The sequence below is a fragment of the Apodemus sylvaticus genome, chromosome 1, assembly GCF_947179515.1.
Source record: "Apodemus sylvaticus chromosome 1, mApoSyl1.1, whole genome shotgun sequence".
Lineage (NCBI taxonomy): Eukaryota > Metazoa > Chordata > Mammalia > Rodentia > Muridae > Apodemus > Apodemus sylvaticus.
The window spans coordinates 14,778,621-14,800,710 of record NC_067472.1 but is presented as its reverse complement, the minus strand read 5'-3'; the positions used below and the strand labels follow the sequence as shown (position 1 = coordinate 14,800,710).

Below are 22,090 nucleotides of genomic sequence, written 5' to 3'. Positions count from 1 at the left end.
ACTTGGGCCCTGTCCAGAGGCAAGCGTTCACATGCTGAAAGCTACCAGTCCAGCCAGCACTGACTGCTTCCAAGTGGTCAAGGCTGAAAGACCTAAGAGACTGGTTAACCTTCTCACATCCCCAAACAGCTCAGTAAAGAGCTCTGTTGGTCAGGGAAAGCATGAGTAAAGTCTGGAAACTCCGAGGCTTGTAGAAGACGTGTTTCCAGGACCCACCTGCTGCTTTACCTAAGTGCAGTCTGTGTATCACGTGCCCTGAAAGGTCATCAGTATGTGTGCCAGGATGTCACCTACCGCCAGATTCATGGACATGCTTACTGTTCTCACTTATGACATGGGAATGTGTCCATGACTTCCTGTTTAGTAGGACCCCCACCCCCAGAGCCCTGGATACCAGAGCATGTGTATGCCAAGACCACACTTCTAGTCCTGTGTGTATACGCACACACACAGTACACAGGCACATACACCTAGGCAAAGCACTGGAAAGAAATACTCACCAAATTGCTCTGAATGGCTGTCTAAGAAGTCAGTTTACAGATGAGTTTGATTTTCTTTATTTTTCTGTATTTTCCAAATTCCCTGCAATGTACTGTCTTACTATGATAAAGTCACATGTGTGAATCCAGAATTTTTAGCTTCTGTATATACAATCTAATTTAAAAATAAGCTTCAAATATTTTGCTGTTATTATCTTCCTATTCTGGTACTGCCACTGCTCATTGTGGAAGAACCACACTTAAAACTCAGTTTTCCCATGGAGTCCACATCTACACAGCTGGAGTCAGCAGCTTTGAGTTCTCTGTTGTTTTAGATGAAGTGACTGTCTTTGTCGGTGCTGACCACCATTTCCTCTTTCACTGGCGAGTCAAAGTGCATGCTGATGTGTGCACGGCCTTGCTTTTATTCTGAGTCTCTCCCTCGGTGGTCCCTGGAGTTCCTCAGGAGAGCAAGAGGTTGCTGGAGCCTGAGCCATGCACCTGTCCTAACCCACTGTCCGTGCTTCCTGACTGTGCTTTCCTCCCGTGGCTGGTGGTGGCAGTCAGACTGCTGCGGCTGAGTTAAGGGTACCCTGGCCCTCAAGGAGGGGATCTGCTGATCATCATTTCCCTCAGTCAGGAATACAGGGCACTCGGATGGGGCAGAAGCCAAGGGCAGGCTGAAAGGACAGGTTGAGAAGGACCAGACATGACTATTCCACTATTGTAATTTCTCCCAGGTAATCTGACCCCAGTGGCTCACCAAATGGAAGTCTGGTTCACCTGTGTTGTATCTTTCTTTCGCCAAGTATTCTTCCAGTCTGAGCACCTCGACTGCTAGCACGGCCTTTGCCCTTCTTTGAAGTGTAATGTCAAGTTGTGTTTGTGTCTATAGAAGTAGAAGCATTTAGCCCATCCCAGATGTCAGAGAAGATCCTCCTAAGGCTGCTAAAGCACCCCAATGTCATCCAGGAGCTCAAGTACGACGAGAAGAACAAGAAGGCCCCCGAGTGCTACCTCTACCAGCGGAACAAGCCCGTCGACTACTTCGTCCTCATTCTGCAGGTCAGGGGTCACTCTGTGCCGCTCGCCCTCATTGGCCATCCATCTCTGCTCTGAGGAGGTCTGGCATAGGCGAGCGGCTTACTTCTTAACTGTGTGTGTGTGTGCGCGCGCGCGCGCATGTGTGCATGTGTGCACGTGTGCGTGCGCATGCATTTATAAAGGTTGCTGGATCTCCACTTGCATAGCTGGGTGATAGTTCTAATAGGAGATAGTGCACTCATTTCACGTCTAATACCAAGAGGCGCTCATGCTTTGCTGCTGTGCCAAGCCAAGTGACCAATGTCATTAGTGACTTCTGAACATTCGGTAATGTTCCTGTTCCTGTCCACATCTTGGTGGGCATTTGAAATGTATTATTCTGGGTTCCTTGGGTTTTCTTGATAACATCTTTTCTTTTGTCCATTCTTCATTAGGACTTGGTCTTTTAGGGTGATGGAGACATGTCTTGGGCTCTCTTCTAGTGTCTTAGTGTCTGTCCTAGTACCACTGTGAACAGAATTATTTAATGCTGTGTTGCTGGTCACTAACCAGGCTGTTTGGCTAGGAACTGCCTTAATAATGATGGTCCCCTAAAGTCTTGGTAACTAATCATGACCAATGAATGTCCTGTCGCTAATGTGACATAACTACAAATGTGCTAGGGAGGCCATTGTTCCCAGCCCTCTTGGAGCACCTGTGATGTCACAGTTGCATATGGCAGGCACTGCACTTGATCACCCTGAGGAAAACCCTAGTTTTAGGGACTTTTGTACCTTTCTGTAGCAAGTCACTTTTTCAGGAAGTCTAGGCTCCTTTTAGTACGAGGATACTGACTGTGTGAGCATCCTCCTAGTCTGTGGTTGCTTCCTGGATGTAGGCTGGCAGCACCAAAGAGTATAATCGATACTCAGCAGACCCTAGGAAAGTTCAGCAAGGCCAATTATCTCGGGATGAAGAGAGTGCTCCCTGCTCTGTAGGTGTCAGAAGCTCGGGCAGGCGTGGCCGTGTGACTCTTCAATAGAAGTAATAAGAAGGAGAAGCAGCCCTGGGATTTGTGCTTCCAGCCCGCTTGCTCATAGGCTATCCTAGAAGCCTGCCTTAAAGATTTTTGGTGTGTGTGTATGTGTGTGTGTGTGTGTGTGTGTGTGTGTGTGTGTGTGTGTGTGAGGGCTTTATCTGCATTGTGTGCCTGTGCGCCACCTATGTGCCTGGTGCCCACAGAAGCCCACAGAGGGCATCAGATGTTCTGGAACTAGAGCTGCAGAGCTTTGTGAGCCGCCATGTGGGTGCTGGGAACTGAACTCAGGTCCTCCGCACGAGCAGCCGGGGTCTTAAGTGCTGAGCCATCTCTCCAGATCCAATTACTATTTTTTAAAGATTTAAGAATTTTTATGTGTTTGTATCAGTTCTTAAAAATCATTCTCGCTGGGTGGTGGTGGCACACGCCTGTAATCCCAGCACCCTGGGAGGCAGAGGCAGGCAGATTTCTGAGTTCGAGGCCAGCCTGGTCTACAGAGTGAGTTCCAGGACAGCCAGGGCTACACAGAGAAACCCTGTCTTGAAAAAACTAAATGCAAAAAACAAAAAACAAAACAAAAAAAATCATTGTCTCTATGCCCATTATTAATGGGGGGAGAGTCAGACATGGACTGAAGGCTAACTTAGTGGGGTCGGTTTTCTTCTCTACTTTTACATGAGTTCAAGGATTGAACTCAGGTCACCAGACTTATGAAACTAGTGTCTTATACGCTGCGTCATCTCATAAGCCCCCAATCCACACAGTACTTAAAATAAGCTTTCTAGGAGTTTAGGGGCTGGAGAGATAGCTTGACAGTTAATAGCACTTGCTGATTTACCAGAGAACCTGGGTTCAGTTGACATGGTGGCTCACAAACATTCATAATCCCAGTTCCTGGGGATTACATGCGATCCAATGCCTTCTGATCCCTTCAGGAACCAGGGGCACATGTAATGCACACACTTACATGCAGACAAAACACTCATACACATCAAAATAAATAAATCTTTAAAAAGTTTTATGGAGGAGCTGGGGGTGTGGCTCAGTTGGTACAAGACCTAAATTCCCTCCCCAGCAGTATATAAACCAGGTACGGTGGCATATAATCTCAGCAGAGGGGGGCAGGGCAAGAAGGGTCAGGAGTGTAAGGTTATACTGGACTACATAGCAAGTTGAAGGCCTACCTGGGATACATAAGAACAAATAAATTATGGGAAAGGGAAGCTATAACCCCTTTTCATTTCTATGGAGGTCTTCCACTACATGTTTGATATGTCATTTATACATATCTACCTGTGTCTGGACACCTCCGCATGTTAGATACTTGATGTGTTTGCTGAGCCGATGCCATGTTTTTATAACTAGAAAGTGTGGCTGATGAACAGGCACATCAGGTATTTAAGCTGCAGACTTTGGTAAAACCCATGCAAACTAGCCACTTACCCAAGGTCCTGGACATGGACAGGACAACCGCCATCCACCCTCCATCAGTCTGTATAACTGTCATCCTTTGCCAAGAACATTTCACCCCAAGGTCCTGGCCCCCCAGCACAGTCCTTGCCGGGATCTAGAGCATGCTGTCCGCATTTGAGGAACATGCAGTCAGGGGAAAGCAGCAATGCCTGCTGTCCTCCTCTCCTGCATTCTGTAACTCCAGGAAAACCCCTTAAGTCATTGATTTGGAAATTAGAATTGCATGCAGGAGTATGTGATTTTATATTAGGATTTGTCACAGGCTCTGTGTCGCCTAGGCTGGCCTCACGCTTTTTTCTTTTCCACATGTGTATGGTATTGCACCCTTTGGCATGTATGTGGTATATGTACACGTGTTCATGTGCACGGAGGCCCAAGGTTCATATTGGGACCACTGTATGGCCAGTCTTGTTAGCCAGCTGGCTCTGACCCTCCCCTCTAAGGCCAGAACGACAGGTGGGCCGCCACACCCAGCTAGCATTGATGTGGGTGTGTGGGTATCCAGACTCTGTCTTCGAGGTTGGCAGCAAGTGCTCAGCCTCCAAAGCATCTCCCAGCCCTGATTCTGAACTCAGATCCTTTTCCTTCACATTGCCAGTCCTGGATTATACCTATGTACCCTACACGCAGGGTACATGGCGCTGGCGTCAGACCCTGGGTGTCCTGGATTATACCTATGTTCCCTACACGCAGGGTACATGGTGCTGGTGTCAGACCCTGGGCATCCTGGATTATATGTATGTACCACTACATGCAGGGTACAAGGTGCTGGTATCAGACCCTGGGTTTTCTGTCTGCTTAGCAAGCACTCAGCCACCCGAGCTGTCTCTGTCTCTCACTTAAAGTTTTTAGTTTAAGTCCTATATTAAATAAAGTTCAACTTATTCAAAGTAATGATTTAAGTGACCCTGAGTAAAAGACTATTTCATCATTTATATACCAAAATATAAACTAAAATATGAATAAAAATAAATCTTCAAGTTTTCTTTAAAGTAGACTTTTAAAATATGTTAGTGTATTTTAATAAATGAGATAATAAAAGCCCAATAAATCACAATGAAATCTGTCTTGGCTCTACGTGTTTTTGAGAAACATGTATCTAAATGCAGAAATACGGCAAGGGAATAGCTCAGTTGGTAAAGTGCTTGCCTCACCTGCTTTCTTGCCCAGAAACCATGGGAAGAGCTGAGTGCAGGGTGGTCATGTGGAGTCCCAGCACTGGAGTGGTGCACATAGGTGGGGTCTAATCTGTGGGCCCCAGGCCACTGAGAGACCTCATCTAAAAATAAGGAGGGGCATAGCTTAAAGAATGCCACCACCTCAGGTTGTCCTCTGGCAAGCACACAGCTGCATGCACAACCACACTTACATCTCCATGTGCTGGGGTGAGCATGTGGAGGTCAGAGGTCAACCTTGGGAGTTGATCCCAAGCATGATCTTCCACCATGTTTGTTCCAGGATCCAACTGTAGTTCCCGGGTGTTGTGGCAGTTCTTTATGTGTTGTGCCCCCACGGCACAATGTGATGGGAGTGTTTTTCCACCAGCATACTAAGAACAATTGGATGATAATTTTAAATTACATAACTAGTAAGATAAAATTAAGAGTTAGAGATAGTCAAACACAGAATACTCTTTGGGGAGGGTTAGTTTTGCTTGTCTGAGCCATCGTATCTTGTATTGTCAGGCTGACCTCATATTTGCTGTGTAGGTAAGGATGACCTTGAACTCCTGCCCCTCTTGACTCTACCACTTAGCACATTATGGGAATATAGATGTGAACTACCACAGTTTATACATGATACATTAAAAAATGAGTGACTTAACTGTGTCCCGGTGTACAGTACAGTAAATATAAAAAGATAAGTTTTATAAAACTACCTAGGTAGATTATGATGAAATTAGGAATGAAATACTACTGCTAGTAGCTGGGGGCGCACCCCATCGGGAGAGTGCTTGCCTCTATGACTAAAGCCCTGGGTTTGATCCTTAGCACTGCTTAAATGAGTGTGGGAGGTGTACATTGGTGGTCCCTACACTGAGGAGATCAAGGCAGCATCACAAGTTCCAGGTCACCCTCAGCTGCATATTGAATTTGAGGCCAGACTGAAGAGGCGCGCGCTCACGCTTGTCTGTGGAGGATTTCCCTGTGCGCACTGTTTTAATCGTGTTCACTCCCCTCAGGCCCCTCCAGAGTCCTGCCTCCCTCCTGCTTCCCACCTTCCTTTTGAATCTGCTGTCTTTGGAAGTGACTCCTGAGCCTGGGCGCTGCTGTTGTGACTGTTGTGACTGTTGTGACTGTGGCGTTGGAGGGAGGGAAAGAAGGCAGCAGGACACTTCCAAGGAGCTTTTCGTGTTCAGCTCCAGGGCATGTTTCTTATTTTGAGACTATTTTTCCCACATTGGAGGGCCCGTTAAAGCATGTGGTCCTTTCTGCAGTGACGGCCATGGTAGATAATGAAACGAAGATCTGGTGTCTCTTATCTGCTGCCAGCCTGGGGACCACGTATACGGGAGCTGCAGCCTAGCGTGTCCAGTGCACTGACGGTTGCGACTCCTTGGCGTGGGAAGGGGAGTAGGCAGCCGGTCCTACCCTGCCTGGTGCCTGCCCTGAGAGCTGGCTGTGGATATGGAATCTCTCTCTAGCCGCCTTTCATTAGTCAGCAGACCAGGCCCCTGTGCGTTCAGAGTCGTTGAGACCAAAAATCAGTTTCCAGATCTGCAGCCATTGTTCACAAACAGCCAGAAAAATGAGACTCCGCATCTTCCTGAAATTACCTAAAGGGCTTCTTGTCCTCCAACTTCATAGTGATAAACCCAGAGTGCCTGGGCATGGAGGTGGGGCCAGTCTTTAGGATCCTGTGTTTTTGAGGTTACGGGGTGAGGCGCCCAGCCCAGCACAGAGTCCCGTCGGGTTATCTGTCTGCCTCCTTCCTGAGAGGCTGCCCCCCGGCTTCTTTCCATAGTCTGGCTCTGGCTGGAGGACTGCTTAGCCTTTTGGTTGGAATTGTTGACCACAAAGTAGGAACTCACACCCCCTTGCAGAGACCTGGAACACACAGACTGTGTGTGGTCTGTGAAAGCAATCGGATGCACTGAACGGAGGAGTCACTGTGACGCTGTGGCTCTGCACGGTTCAGTAGACAGGCGTGTGGCAGCCATCTCTAAAAGTGGCGTGCGCTGGTACTGTGCACACCAAGGCTCCTCAGGATGAGAATGTCATGGCGCCTATACCACTGAGCACTTCCACCTTTTCCTTCTGTAAATGCTTCCTCCGTCCCTGTTGTCATTTGTCTCTCTTGTCCTCCTTAAGGGCCCACCACTCAAAGAGCCCCTGCCCCGGCCACCCAGTGCACCTAGCGCCCTATTCTCTGTTTCCACACCAACTTTGAAAGGTGCCTCAGGTCCTAGGAGGCCTCCCCCCGTTGCCCCTCCTGATTCGGTCTTCCTCCTGTCTGACTTTGAGTAGAGGTGCTCCTGCTGGCCTGGCAGCTCCCTGTCAGAATCCTGTGCTCCCATCACATCCCTGTGGTGGCTGCCATTGCCGACTGCCCTGTGCCAAGACACCCTCCCTCACCTGGTTTCTTGGGTGAGAAGAAACTCCAGCCCCAGCTCAGATCCTTGTGAGCCTTCTTCCCTCTCCTCAGCCACTGGATCCTCTGCAGAAGATCTGGTCCTCACTGGAAATTGTCCTCATTTCTCAGCCTTCTGGTTTCTCCCCAGATGTCCATTGCTCGGTCACTCAAGCACACACTTCTGTGGGAACAGCGTCCTCCATCTCCCTCCCGTTTCCTCCCTGACAGCTTCACTAATTATGAACCTTCCTCCCCTGGGGCTTTTCTCAGCACGGCCAATGTTGCCCGGTCTGTGCTGTCTTCCTGACTCCATGTCCTCTACAAAAGCTGCCCTTGTCCCAGGAGCCCTGTGCACCTGCCTGTCTGTCTGCGCAGGCCTGGAAGCCTGCGTGCTGTCAGTCCGGGTTAGCCCTTCCTTCAGCCAGATGCTGCCCATCCATGAACTTCTTCATAGAGAGTGCCGTCATGACACAAAGCAAATGGGTCTCTCTGAGACTTCTTACAATATTCTTATTTTCTTCTGCTTGTCCATGTGCGCACGTGTGGATGCGTAGATGCTGGTGTCTGCGGTGGCCGGAGGTATTTTTTATTATTGCCTCCTACCATCTTTTGAGTCATTAATTGGCTAAAATGACTGGCCAGTGAGCTCTGAAGAACCACCTGTCTCCGTCCCCGCCAAGCGCGAGGGTTTCAGATGTGGTGGTCGCATGCCTCCCATGGTGCTGCAGAACCAAACCTGTGTCCTCCTGCCTGGCTGGCGACCTTTGTCAACTGAGCCTTCTCTCAGCCTCCAGTTTGGAGAACAGGTTTTAGATAGGGTCTCACTCTGTGGCCCAGGTTGGCCTGGAACTCTTGTTATGTAGACCAGACTGGCCTTGCACTTGTAGCAATCCTCCTACCTCCACCCTGTGAGCACTAGGCCTGCAGGCCTGCCGCCATGCCTGGCCACACCTCCCAGTTCTCCAGTTCTTGTCTCTTCTTCATGGCGTGGTCCTGTGAAGGCCTCGGCCACCAGTTTCCTGTGTTGCCTCCCACACACTGGAATATAGCTCCTCTGGGCTGGCGGCCCCTCTGGGTAGGGCCTGGCTGCGCCCCTGGGAAGCTTTAACTCCTGCTCCTTTGCAGGTTGCTTAAAAATTTGGGGTTTAGGTGCTGGGGGTGCGGCTGAGCAGTAGAGCACTTGTCTGGAGGACACCAAGGACGGGGTTAGAGCTGCAACACCACATGTACAGACGTGACACATATTGCAAGTTCCTTTCTTACAGCTGGGGTGGGTGGGGGCCAGTCTGGCTAGTATTTCCGTGCCTAACGACAGGCGGAGGTGGTTTTCTGCAGATGCGGTGTGTAAAGGGAGTGTCTTCACTAAGCCGGAATTGACTGCACTCTAGGGAGGTGATGGGTAGTTCGTGTTCACGGGGTGGCAGGTGTTAAGACCTGCTCTTGGGTCACCAGCCTGCCCCAGCTCTGCTTTCCTGACCTGTCAGACGGACCAGCTGTGTCTGCCTCCTAACCGGGACATTCGTGAATTTCAAGTGTGGGGTGATGTTAGCCTGCCTGCCTGTGGGCCTGCCTGCCTGTGGGCCTGCCTTCTCTTCACCCTTTCTCCTCTCTCTCCTGCCCTTTCTTTTGATAGCCTCATAGAGTCCAGCCTCATAGAGTCCCAAGTTTCTGATCATTCTGCCTCTGCCTCCCCAGTCCCGAGATTGCAGGAATGTGCCACCATGCCTGTGTTAGTGGTTCCTTTTTAGCAAGCAGTAGCTCGCTGGTTTGCCCCTCGCACAGGATGTTCTGGGGAAGCCGTCTGGGGTGTGTGTGAGCACCACCGCACTGACCCTTCCCTGGGAAACAGTTTAGTAGCCCAGAGCAGGCTGCCGAGCACCTACTCTGAACTGATGGATGCCTGTGGCTGCAGGGACAGAAGAGGTGACGGAGGAGGAGTGGTCTCAGGCATGCTAGAGCTAGAAGAGCAGACACTCAGAGGAGTTTGTTCTGATGGGAGGAGACATTCTCTGGCTGCTCCCTTAGGACTCCCCAGGCAGCCAGGCAAGGTGTTGGGACACTGGGCTTGGAGGAGAGGGGAGGTCCTAGAAGCCAGCTCATGCCCTTGTGTTCCAGAGACACAGGCAGCCGACCCTTGAGCCTGCTGCTCCTCAGCTCTGGCTCCTCCTGAGGCAGGCCTCACTGAGAGCACCCCCAGCAGTCTGCCTACCAACTCCGTTCATGACCGAGAGCCCTTAAAGAGTTGGGGCCGTGGGGAAAATGTTAAGTGGGCCACAGACACTGATCGTTGTATTGTCACTTCCAGAGATGTAGCCCAACGCAGAGTTCTAGTTGAGATGAATACGCCCGCCCTTTATTTTCCAGAGCTTGTCTTTCTTGGGGTCACTGGAGAGGAGCATGGACAAACCCGGGGAGGACTAGCTTTCTGTGCAGCTGGAGCTGACGTAACGCCCTTGTCTCCCACAGGGGAAGGTGGAGGTAGAAGCTGGGAAGGAAGGCATGAAGTTCGAAGCCAGTGCATTTTCCTACTATGGTGTGATGGCCCTCACAGCCTCTCCAGGTGAGTAGTGCCAGCATCTGAGCACAGGACTCTGTCAAGAAGATGCAGTCCTTCCCCTCAGTCTCCCCAGTGCCCAGCAGGGGTCAGTTCTCACATCATAGACAGGCTGTACCATCTCAGGGGTGCACCGTCATAAGTCTCACACAGCAGACACAGCTGTGCACAGCAGGAGAGGCAGACTATGAAGGAAGGGCCCTAGTGAGAGAGGGGGAGAGAGAGAGAGAGAGAGAGAGAGAGAGAGAGAGAGAGAGAGAGAGAGAGAGAGAGAGAGAGAGAGAGAAAGAGAGAGAGAAAGAGAGAGAGAGAGAGCATCCTCCTCTGAATCACTCCCGCAGAGGTCCCCCCTCCCTTCTTGAACTTTGTATGGACACAGGATGTAGTGGGTTGACTTTGTCTCCCTCTGCCTGGGGTCGTGCTGTGTTCTGTGTTCTGCGCTGGGCGTTTCCTCCCCATCCCCGCTGTGTGCGTGCAGGTTCCTCATCTGATCCCTGAGCAATGCACTAGGCCCACCTTAGGTTATGGTGACAAGGGAGTGAGGCAGCTGGTGATGCTGGGTCACAGGGAGGGAGGACCGCTGTGCTCAGAGCACTCATTTTAAATCCATCCAGGCCCCCAGCCTCTGGATGGGGTCCTGCACTCAAGAGTATATCTTTCCCATTCACCTCCCTGGAAGTACTCTCAGAGAAGTGTTTCCATGGTGACTGTAAACCCAAGGGAAGCTGACCCTTAGATTAACTATTTGCAGGCTGTTTCCTGTTAGGGGCACCATGAGAGCTTCATGTCTTCTGGAGGTGGGGGGGCGTGGCGGGTGCACTGGGATCTGCTGAGTTGCTAGTTAGCTTTAGAACTTTTTAGAAGTTTAGCCCTTCCAGAAGCCTCGTGTCTGTCACATTCCTGCCTATCTTGGGGAGTGTCACCTGGTCTCCACCACAAAAGTCTGAGGCATACAGAGTAGCTCTTCTGGGGATTTTCCCGTTACATCTTCCTGAGGATGAGGGCATTTGCTACTACTATTTGTCTAGAGAGTTGGCTGCTTGTGGTGAGCGGCCATGCCACGGGGATTGAGTGAGTCCCTGGGATTCTGAGGTGCCCGCAGGGGAGTCAGCACCCAGCTTTGCCTCCAGTCCCTCTGGATCTAGACACAATGTGGCCTGCCCTCCCTGGCCAGGAGTGGGTCAGGCAGGTAAGCGGAGGTGCTGTGGTGCCACCTGGTGGCCAAAATACAAAAGGACAGTCTGTATAAGGAAACCTTTACAAAGCCCAAAGCTAACCATATCTTATCTTAAAGGAAGGTTGTCAAACTCAAAAAATTCAACAGAGATGGGGAGTTTCAGGCAAGTTTGTCTTTGTGACATTTGTCTTCCCCTGCTGTCCCACCCCGAAGTGTGTTGGGCATAAAGATGTAAGCTCTAGAAAACCAATGAGCTGTCAAAGTTCTTTGCTTTCTTGTGCAGATTTTACTGTCCTAAGGGACATTGTCCCTGAGTGTGCACATGGGCCGGCTTGATCCTCTTTGTTGTGAACTTGAAAGTGATCTTCATTCCCACCACTTGGTGACACTGGAGGGGGGACTTTGTCACTGGGCATGGGAAAAGCCCTGGGTCATAGCCCAGGGTGCAGGTTGTGTAACACTGAGAAAAAAGTCTTGGTATTCCATAATAAGCAGGAGCCCAGAATGGGTGCTGTGTGTACAGGGTGTTGTGACCTTAAAATATAGGTAGAGGCAGGTGAATTGCTACAAGTTCAGAGTCAGCATAACCTGCTCTGTGAACTCTAAGCCAGCCGGGTCTACAGAAGACCTTGTCTCAAAAGTGTGAAAACAGATGAAAAGAACAGATGTTCAGGATGGAATGTTATGTCACGGGAAGGCATCATCATTGTGACTCCTCTGGGACTCTGTGCCTCGAATTAGCCCAGGTTAACAGACCCCTATTTTTAAGGCACCTCTGGAAACAAACGAGAGCAGTAATTTTTGCTGATCCCTGGTTATTTAGACCTAGACATTAGCCTCGCTCATACTGAACAGTAGCGTAGAGGAAATCCCACTCAAAAAGACAGCAAAAGGCTGGGAGGGATGGCCACACCATTAGTGCCAGCCCTTGGGAAGGAGGTGGGAGGACCAGGGGTTTAAGGCTAGCCTGAGCTATGTAGTGAGTTTGAGGTTAACCTTACACCACAAGAGATCTTTGAAACCAACCGAAAAATAACAACAAAGGCAGCAAAGAGTTGACAATTCACCAGGAGGAGTCCATCATTCATTCCGAAGCTGACTTGGTCTGGGGCCTGTGTGTTCACTGAGATGTACCATCAGTACAGTACACTGAAAGTTGCCTGTGTCTGTTCAAGGCGAAATGGCACCAGCAGGCAAAGGTGCTTGCCACCGAGCCTGGTGATCTGAGTGTCATCCCTAAGACCCACACGTTGGAAGGAGCACAGACTGCCACATGTTCCCCACATATATGCTACAGCATGTGCACATGTACACATGTAATGGAAAATCAGCTGTCCACTAGGGAAACAAAGGCAGAGGATGGCTGTAAGGTCAAGGCCAGCAAGGCCTACATAGTAAGTTTCAGGTCACACAGGGCTTTATGTTGAGACCTTGTCTTGAAACAAAGTAGTAAAATAAAGCCCACAGTCCTCGGGACACGTGGGAAGGCATGGCCTGTCCTCATGGCCTGCCCTTGGGTTTCCCTGTGGTGAGGCCAGTCTCCCATCAGAGTGAGCAGTGCCGAGCCTAACCTCTGTCTGCCATCTCTAAGCAGTCTACACATTTGCCTCTGTTTTGAAATCTGCAATCATCTCAAGCAATTCAAAATATCAAGCCAAAATTATGAAACCAATAATACCAGTGAGTTGGGTAATCAGGGGCTGGCAAGGCTGCATGGTGCGTGTGTGCCGCAGTGCAGTGCAGTGCAGCATGGGCCTATTAGAGCCCCTGCCAGCCGGGGCTGGCTGGCTAAATGTGACTCAGACATTGAGAACAGCCTGACTAGGAGCTGTGGACCTCAGTTGGGTGTTGGGGTTTAAGAACTTTCCAGAAAAGAGCACAAGGACGAGATTCTTGCCAGCGGCCTCCTGTTCTGGGGAAGGCATTTGTGCCCCTTCCTTTTATATAACCGCGCATGGGCTTTGGTACTTCTGGGATGGAATGTGCACAGTAGTGAGACAGCGTCCACCTCGGTCCCTTGGATGTGAAGATCTGTTTCTGCCTTTCGATGCCGTCTCACCCTGTTTTTCTCCATTTTCCAGTTCCTTTGTCCCTGTCTCGCACCTTTGTTGTCAGCAGGACAGAGGTGTTAGCTGCGGGCTCTCCAGGTAACTCTGCATGCTTCCTTTCTCATAACCTGATCGATTGATCGATTGCCTGCCTAGACCCTGGGGAAGTCCGGCCACCAGGGCACACACTCCCACAGTGCTCTTCCCAGCTCCCTGCCAGTCCTCAAACTCTAAGGCTGCTGCCTAAGGCGGAGCTTTAGCCGCAGAGGGCTATAAAGGCCCCGTGATGACAGGGAATAGGGAAAGTCTCCATGGTGGCTGGCCTGTGCCAGCTCATCCTACCTCAGGTCTGTCCAGGTCTGCCCAGAGGCTCACTCAGTCTTCAGCATAAGATGTGGAGTTTGCACCACATCTTATAAGTCTAGACTGCTTTCATTTCCAAAGAATCCATTTGGACAAAATCTTGGGAGAGCATGAACTTTTCTTGGCAAATGAGAAAATGCCCACGCTCACCCTGATTTGGGGGTACTTCCCCTGCTCCCCACTGTGAGCTGGCTGTGAATCGCTGCCCTCCCTGGGCAGATGGCCCTGCTGCTCTAGAGTCTTACCTTTGTTTGGAATCAGCTCTGTGCACATTCCTAATCAGCAGCTGATTACCTCCCGGAGGGAGAGCGTGGCCAGGCCCCGCCACCACAAAGAAAAGTTTTAATCTCTCTTTAATTAAAATTGCTTAGCCCTAATCGAGCTTGCTGTGGTGCACACCTGTAGCACACCTGCAGGATCTGAGGCAGGAGAGTTGAGGTTAATATATAATAATATAGGGAGATCCTGTTTCAAAGAAAGGAAGATTGTCACTGTGTTGGATACTGCAGTGCTCCTGTGTTGCCTTTCCCCATACAGCATGTAGTCTTTAATCTGACTGATGCAATTTGCATGCAGTCAACTCCGTTCAAACTCTAGAGCACTGGTACTCTGAGGAGCCCATGCTTACACTGGAAGGAAATTAATCAATGTCCCCATGAGTCTGCTGTTAGCCAGGTGTGGTAGCCCACACCTCTAATCTTTGTGTTTAGAAGGCTTAAATATGCAGATTGCTACGTATTCAAGACCAGCTTGGGCTACATATAGTGAGTTTGAGGCCAGAATAGCTACAGAGTAAAACCCTGACTTCAAACCCTAACATAGGAGTTCCCAGGAGCTTCAGCTGCTGACTGCCCTAAGCTGCAAGCTGAAGACCCAGCTCCCCGCCTGGTAGCCTGGGGCTTTGATCCTGGTCCTGGAGAGGTGGGAACAGCAGGAACCCTGGGCTCACTGGCAGCCAGAGGAGCCAAATCAGTGGGCCCCATGGCCCAGGGAGTGACAGTGTCTAAACAAAGAAAACAGCTCCTGAGGCCATCCAAGGTTGACCTCTGGCCTCCACACACACAAACACGCACCATACTTGAAGACATATGCATACACACACACACACACACACACACACACACACACACACTGAGGTTGGCATGTCTGAACTTAAGATATTCATAGAGCTATTTGACTCAAACCAATCAACAGAACGCACACATGCCTTCACATGCACACATGCATTTATAGTTCTCTTCTGTTCTTTGCTCATATGTGCTGCTTGTTTACCAAGTTGCAGGGATATTGAAGTTGATGAGTCAAAGCCCATTACGTCATTTGCATTTTACGTCTCTGTAGAATTGGAGCTCTCTTCCTGATGCCTGCTCCATCTGGGCAGGAATAGATAGGCCTGCCCTCCTCAAAGGTCCCGGCCCACAGGCCTGCGGGCACTGCAGTATCAATATCCTGCCCCTTCCAGAAGGTGCCTATGGTTGCCAAGGAGGCACCGTTCATTATTTTGTCTGCTTGTTTGCAGTCAAAAGAATGGATTTCTAGATAGGATAAATAAAATAAACTGAAACAAAAAGCCAGAAAACCAAAGTAAACCAATACTGAGAGGGTTTGTCTATTTGGTTGGTTTTTGAGGTAAGGTCTTAGACCCTGGCTGTCCTGGAACTCACTGTAGATTAGCAGACCTCACCTCTCAGGGATCCACCTGCCTCTGCCTCCTGAGAGCTGGGATTAAAGGGGTGCACCCCATGTCTAGCTCGAAAGGTTTTGATTTTTGTTTCTGGCTTTGTTTTGTCTGATTTTTGAGATAAGGTCTCCTGTAGCCCAATCTGGCCTCAAACTTGAAGTTGCTTTATATCTGAAGATGACCTTGAACTCAGTATCTTCCAGTCTCTACCTCCCAAGTGCTTGGATTATGGTTGGGTGCCACCAAGCCCAGCTAAAATTGATGTCCCATCTTTATTACTGCCATAAAACCTTGACATACAAGTTTGATAGCAAAACATGAACCCAAGCTTGGGTGGTGCAGCCCCCTCCTGCCTCTACTCTGGTCTGGGCCTCTGGGCCTCACTGCAGTGGTGCATTTGGACCAATTTACAGCCAGAAATTTAGTCCTTTATCTCAAGGATTTTGGATAAAGGATGCGACTGATCACCCCACTCACTTGGACATCCAACGTACACAAGTGGCAACTGTCACAACTCAGCCTGGCTGCTATTTTGGCAGTTGCATTAGGAAGCTCTGTCCCTGGGGTCAGCATAGAAGACACTATAGAGAAGGCTTTGGGAAATTCCTAGAATGGAAAGCAGCTGGGAATGAAGTCAGACCCGGTGCTGCCCCTGTCAAGCCACAGCAGGGCCCACTCAGCAAGAGGCTAGGACCAAAAGGAAGTGCATCCTGGAGGGAGGCAGGCAGGCGTGCCCCCTTGCTGAGAGGGGAGCTCCTCCTGCTGGTCTTAGTCACACTTAGGATTGAACACCGTGTGTCCTTCAGATGGCCATTCTGCTCAGGCCTTAAAATAGTGAGAAGAGCCCGGATCCCTGTTTACATCAGAGTACTGCCAGGAGAAACTTCCAGTGGCTTCCTGAGAAACCACACGGCTCTCACTGAAGAGTAGCTAACAACCACAGAAAACTGGCAAGGTCTCTCCGGCCCACTGCAGGGTCCTGCGAGTTTTCCCATCTTTTTACAATAATTTTATATTAACTTTAAAAATAATTAAACTTTTATGGCTACTTTTTTGTGAGCAGAAGTTGAATGTGAGCCTCTTGGGCACAGTGGTACAGGTGTTTCCCAGGGTTTGCTGCTTTCCTGCTGAGGAGGCTTAGCTAGTGTCGCTGGCCACCTGCTGTAAGCCCACTCTTTCTTTACTTGGTGTTAGGACTTTAATGTGGTCCTTGAGATTCTGAGCAGTGTACTGAACCCGGGAGGTGTGCTCCCAGCCCATCGCGCCAGGCCCATGGCTCTGTAGGAGTCTGGCAGTGGGTGGCTTCTGCAGACTGTGGCTGTGAAGACAGGCACAAGAGCGTTCACTGACTGGGAGTCCAGAGGAACCCAGGCTCTGACCACCTGGGGGTCCAGCCAAGCAGTGAGCCTGCCATGCCTTGCCTTTAATACCTTGAAACCATAGAAGTAAACACTGTTTTAAAAATCTATGTGGACAGCATTCAAGAGAAAGAAAAGGGTATGTGGATCTCGATGAGTTCCAGGTCAGCCTGGTCTACATAGTGAGCTCCAGGCCAGTTGGGCTACATAGTAAGACTTAACAACAACAAAAAACATACGTACATGTTTCATAGAAAAGAGAGCTTTATATTGACTACTTTTTCTTAACTTTTTCAAAATTTCTTCAAACAACCCCTCTCAATTTTTAATTTTACTTTTTAAAAAAGATTTATTTTTATTTATACACTGTAGCTGTCCTCAGACACACCCCAGAAGAGGGCATCAGATCCCATCACAGATGGCTGTGAGCCACCATGTGGTTGCTGGGAATTGAACTCAGAACCTCTGGAAGAGCAGCCAGTGCTCTTAACTGCTGAGCCATCTCTCCAGCCCCCTTAATTTTACTTTCATAATATGTGTTTAAAATAATGATGTGTTGATTTTACTTTTATACTATATTTTAGTAAGGATGTCTTGTTCTTTACATTGGAAGTTTTGTTTGTAGACCTACAAAAGCATAAAATCCTTTCAGAAAAACATTAACTATATTAAACAAAAATCTGTGCAGAAACTTATGGCTTGTGACTGAAATTTAGAGATACAGCCCTGGGATTCCTTGTTCAAAAGAAAGGTCTGTCATTATCGGTGACATTGTGGAAAGGTCTGACCAGGAGCATGGTGGCGTTGTCTGGAAGAGGCCAACAGGAGAGAGCAGAGCATGTCAACCAGGCATGTCTGTCCAGCCCTCACTGGGTGTGATGCTGTGCCCAGCGCTGTATCTCCCGTGAGCTGGGTGCCACCGTGCAGTTTACAGAAGGGGCTCTGAAGCAGGGAAAGTTGTGTCACCTGTTCAAAGTTCAGCTCTAAGTGTGAAGCACTGGCTATACTGTGCTGTTCGCTCAGAAGGTGGCAGGGACAGTAGGGGGCACTGTTGAGTTGGATGCTGACTCGTGGGAAGCCTGCACTGGGAGCTGACAGAACTGCTGGGAGAAGGAGATGTGGCCTGGGAGCCCGCAGAGGAGTTCTCAAATGCACACAGTGCTGAGGGTGGGCTGAGGGTTCCTACCACTGCAGAGAGGAAAGCGGCAGGTTCTTCAGGCTGGTTTCACACTGCTCAGTGACACTGCATAAGCCTGTCACTTCAAGTGGGAGGTAGGCGGAGGGCGGGGCCTGCCTCAGGCTGGCTCTTTTCCTGGGGCATCTGTTAAGGGCTTCGGAAGATGCAGTTCAGGTCCCATGTAATGCGTGGAGATGGTGGAAACAGTGGGCTAGAAGATGCCTCCTCGGTGAGGGCATGGCCTTGATTTATTATTCGGTTGGCTGGTTGGTTTTTTTGAGACAGGGTTTCGCTATGTAGCCCTGGCTGTCATGGAACTCCCTCTGTAGACCAGGCTGGCCTCGAACTCAGAAATCCACACATATCTGCCTTTCGAGTGCTGGAATCAAAGGTGGGTGTGGGGGCCAGCACACCCAGCCAGTGCTTTGACATGATTCGTCCTTAAAACCACACAGAATGGGGAGCAGAGAGACGCTTGGTGGTTCAGAGAAAGCACTTTGTTGCTTTTCCAGAGGGATCCAGTTTCAATTCTTAGTACCATATGGTGGCTAAACACTTTCAACACCGGTTCGAGGGGATCCACTGCCTCCTCTGGATTCCGTGGGCACTGGATGTAATGCACAGACCTCAGGCAGATTGACCATACACATTCCTTGAAAGCTATGAAGAATGTTCTTTGACAGCAAGAATGTGGGGATTCTCCTTCCTGTCTCCCCTCTGTCTTTCTGAACGCTTGCTCCAAGGAGCTCACTGCAGAAACCTGCATCACCAAGACACTGAGGCGGGCCTCTCAGGGTTCCCGTCGCCTATCATGATGGCGTTCCTGAGCTGGCTGATAGCCGAGAGGCAAAGGAGACAGAGGGTCTCTGATCATTTTTTTTGATTCCTGGAAGGATAATGGAGAGCCTTTGATGCTCCTTGTTAGTATCAGATGGCATCCCTGTCCCGGCCTGACGCTCAGCCCTATCTGTGTGCCTAGTGCTGCTTCCCCCTGGGATGCGGTTCCCAGCTACAGAGCTTTGGCCTTTATCCCCTGGTCTGACGCGTGGGTGCTTGTGTGATGCTTTTCATTTGGAGCGAGCGTTCTCTAGTGGCTATACCTACAGTGCTTTAAAGACTGTTTTTCTCCCTTTTGTAGGTGAAAATAAGTCACCTCCTCGCCCCTGTGGCCTGAATCATTCAGACTCTCTCAGTCGGAGCGACCGCATTGATGCCATGACACCAACCTTGGGGAGCAGCAACAACCAGCTCAGCTCTTCCTTCCTCCAAGTCTACATCCCTGACTACTCAGTCCGCGCACTCTCTGACCTGCAGTTCGTCAAGGTGAGTGGGTGGGGAGGGCTGCGGGGCTGGATCTGGCAGGTAGAGCCACTGCCCCACAGCTTCCCCTTTGCTGTCAGAATGCCCTGCCTCCCTCCTCTGGGCCCAGCACAGGTTGAGAAACAGAATGACCTCGGTTCCACCCCATGAGCAGCCAGAGCAAGCGTGGCCATGGCAGGGAACCGGAGCAGCATGAGGGAGAGCCGTTCCTGGAGCCCGTGGCTGCTGACTCTCTGCTCGGCCTGGAAAGCACTCGGTTGCCTCTGCCCTGGACAACAGGGCCTTTCCTTAGCCTGAATTAGACATCTTTCGGAGACCCAAGCGGCTTTAGCTGATGGAAGCTGATCTCTGTTTTTCTTGTCTCTGAACGTAAGAGGCAAGATGTAGAAATGGTTCCAGTGGTGAGAACTGTCTGGATCTCTGGAATCAACTTGAACTTTTCACAGAGTGTCTCGGTTTCTACTCAAGGATGGTTTTTCTCCTAGAGCAAAAGCTCTGGGCCTTTTGGGGTATTCGGTGTGTGATACAGTATTAAGAGACAAGAGAACCTAAAAATAAGTTCTCTCGGTTTGTTTTCTGTGTCCTCTTCTGGCCCCAGATCTCCAGACAGCAATACCAAAATGCCTTGATGGCGTCCCGGATGGACAAAACGCCTCAGTCTTCAGACAGTGAAAATACTAAAATTGAATTGACTCTTACGGAGCTGCACGACGGCTTGCCAGACGAGACGGCCAACTTGCTCAATGAACAGAACTGTGTGTCACACAACAAGGCCAACCACAGCCTGCACAGTGAAGGCGCCATCTAGGGCCCCTCGGGCTCTCTTGTCTGGCCCTCCTGGACTCGGTCTGACCGTGACTTCCACTTGAGTGAACTTGTCTGCCATGCTGTGTCCTACAGCCTTGAGACCAAAGACTTTGCCCCTTTCCCTGGAAGCCGCGGAGGACGGCTGGGGGAGGAGGGATGGAAACTGGACATGTGACATCCACAGCTGGGGCATGGCTTTCAAGAATTCGGAGACAAACTTCTTCCGCCCAAATAGAATCATGTTTATTTTTTCAGAACCTTTTATCGTTTCTTTCATCCCTTAATTTGCATGAATTTAAAAATTGTTGCATTTATTTTTTTTCCAAGAGATCATGTTTTTGTTCTTAAGTGTCTTTTGCAGAGTTTGATGTTGGTCTTCTGAGCTAACTCTGCTGTAGCCCCACAATGTGACCCTGACAGGATGGACTTGTCTCTTTAGCGGCCTTCCTTGGCCGTCCCCAAGAGGGATACCTTTCCTCTGTGCCCGGTGGGTGTCGCTGTCGAACTTGATGGATGAATGAAGAAAAATCATGTCATTGCAGAACGTGCCAAGTCTGTCGTCACTGTGGGTGTCGGCAGAAGCTGCAGGTGCCCTCTCTGCACGTAGTGTCCTTTTGAAAATATGATGTCTAACCACATCCCTTTCCCTCAGGAAGTGTTAACATTTGCTTGGGAATGTGATCTTGCTCCCACCCTAAGGAATTTTTATCACCAAAATGAATGTTAATGAATTTTAAACCCATGGTTTATCATTGGCAGGAGGCTTCATCCCCCATTCCCGTAACCTCGTAACCTCGGATGGTCTAGGACATCAGTTAACACACACACACACACACACACACACACACCCTCCCACCCTCACTCTTGCTAACCCAAGCTGCTGCTACAGGGTCCATAGGGCTTCTTAATGAGCATGCGGTGGCAGTGGCAGCTACAGGATGCCTTTCCTGCTGCGATTTGTGTATTATCTGAACGAGGCGGGGCTGGGGCGGGAGGTAGACTGTGGACTTAGGCATGTCTAGCCCATGTTTTTAATGGAATGCCCTTCCTTCCATAGAGCCAAGTGTCCCTCCCATGTTATCCCTGGGCTGTGGGCCTCAGAAGTGGTAGCAGCCCTGCTCAAAGGTGCCTCCTGCTTCAGATGTGGCCAACACCAGAGAGTCACCCATACAGCCAGAGTCAGTTTGACCCTGAATGGATTCAGAAACCAAATGTGTGTTGTGACCATTTCATGTGTGTCTCTGTCTTACTTTAATACCAAATTTACCATGTGTTATAGAATTCACGCCGGCAGGTACTGCTCTGGTAGCTTCTTTTAAAAGGTTCCTTGCATTTTCTGGCAATGCTCATACACTGAAATGAACTCCTGGCCAGTGTTCAGTGGGCTTCTCATTACCCAGATCACAGCTGGAGAAGAGAGCCTTCGTGTGCCTGGGCTTCCGGCCAGGGAACCCTCAGGCTCAGCGTCAGCCTCCTCCTTCAGGTAGGAGGTCTACTAATCCCAGGTTGGACTCTGGGAGGGTGACCTGTTGGGTTGATCTTTTGTTGAATAGCTGATGACTCTGAAGTGTGTGTGTGTGTGTGTGTGTGTGTGTGTGTGTGTGTTCATGTGTGCACACATGTGCGCAGGAGTGCTAGGACTGGAACCCACGGTCTTGTGCATGCTCGGCAGGTGCTCTGTCATTGCCACACCCGCAGACCTTGGCTCGGGCCTCTGGTGCCACCCCACTGACAGCTACACTGGGTAATGGTTCCGGAGTGTTCTGGTGGAGAAAAGCTGGCACACTTAGTGGAGGGTCGTCGAGAGTGGCCTTTAACGGAGCCGAGTGACCCACTGCTACTGTGCCTAGCCTGCCATTTGGGGATGAAGTTCCTAACATGGGGAACCCCACACAGTGAGTACCCCCTTGTCAAACACACCCAGGTGAAAAAATCAGTTCAATAAGGAGCATAATATGTGCAGGTGTGAGCCGAGTGTGGCCAGGGTCAGGGCCTCTCCCTAAGGCCTGAGGAGCCAG

At 50.0% G+C, this 22,090-nt stretch overlaps 1 protein-coding gene across 4 annotated transcripts in view; it reads left to right on the top strand.

Annotated features, from left to right (window-relative positions):
* The window catches only part of Cnnm2 (cyclin and CBS domain divalent metal cation transport mediator 2), a 118,314-nt gene extending 97,504 nt beyond the window's left edge, over positions 1-20,810 (top strand). Inside the window, exons 4-8 of one of the 4 annotated variants that reach the window (XM_052184332.1) lie at positions 1,375-1,544; positions 10,054-10,147; positions 13,400-13,465; positions 19,084-19,268; positions 19,864-20,810. In XM_052184332.1, the coding sequence (XP_052040292.1) occupies positions 1,375-1,544; positions 10,054-10,147; positions 13,400-13,465; positions 19,084-19,268; positions 19,864-20,073 (725 nt within the window). In that variant the 3' untranslated portion in view covers positions 20,074-20,810. The other 3 variants (XM_052184357.1, XM_052184349.1, XM_052184341.1) reach the window with 3 other exon arrangements.
* Positions 20,811-22,090: the final 1,280 nt, after the last annotated feature.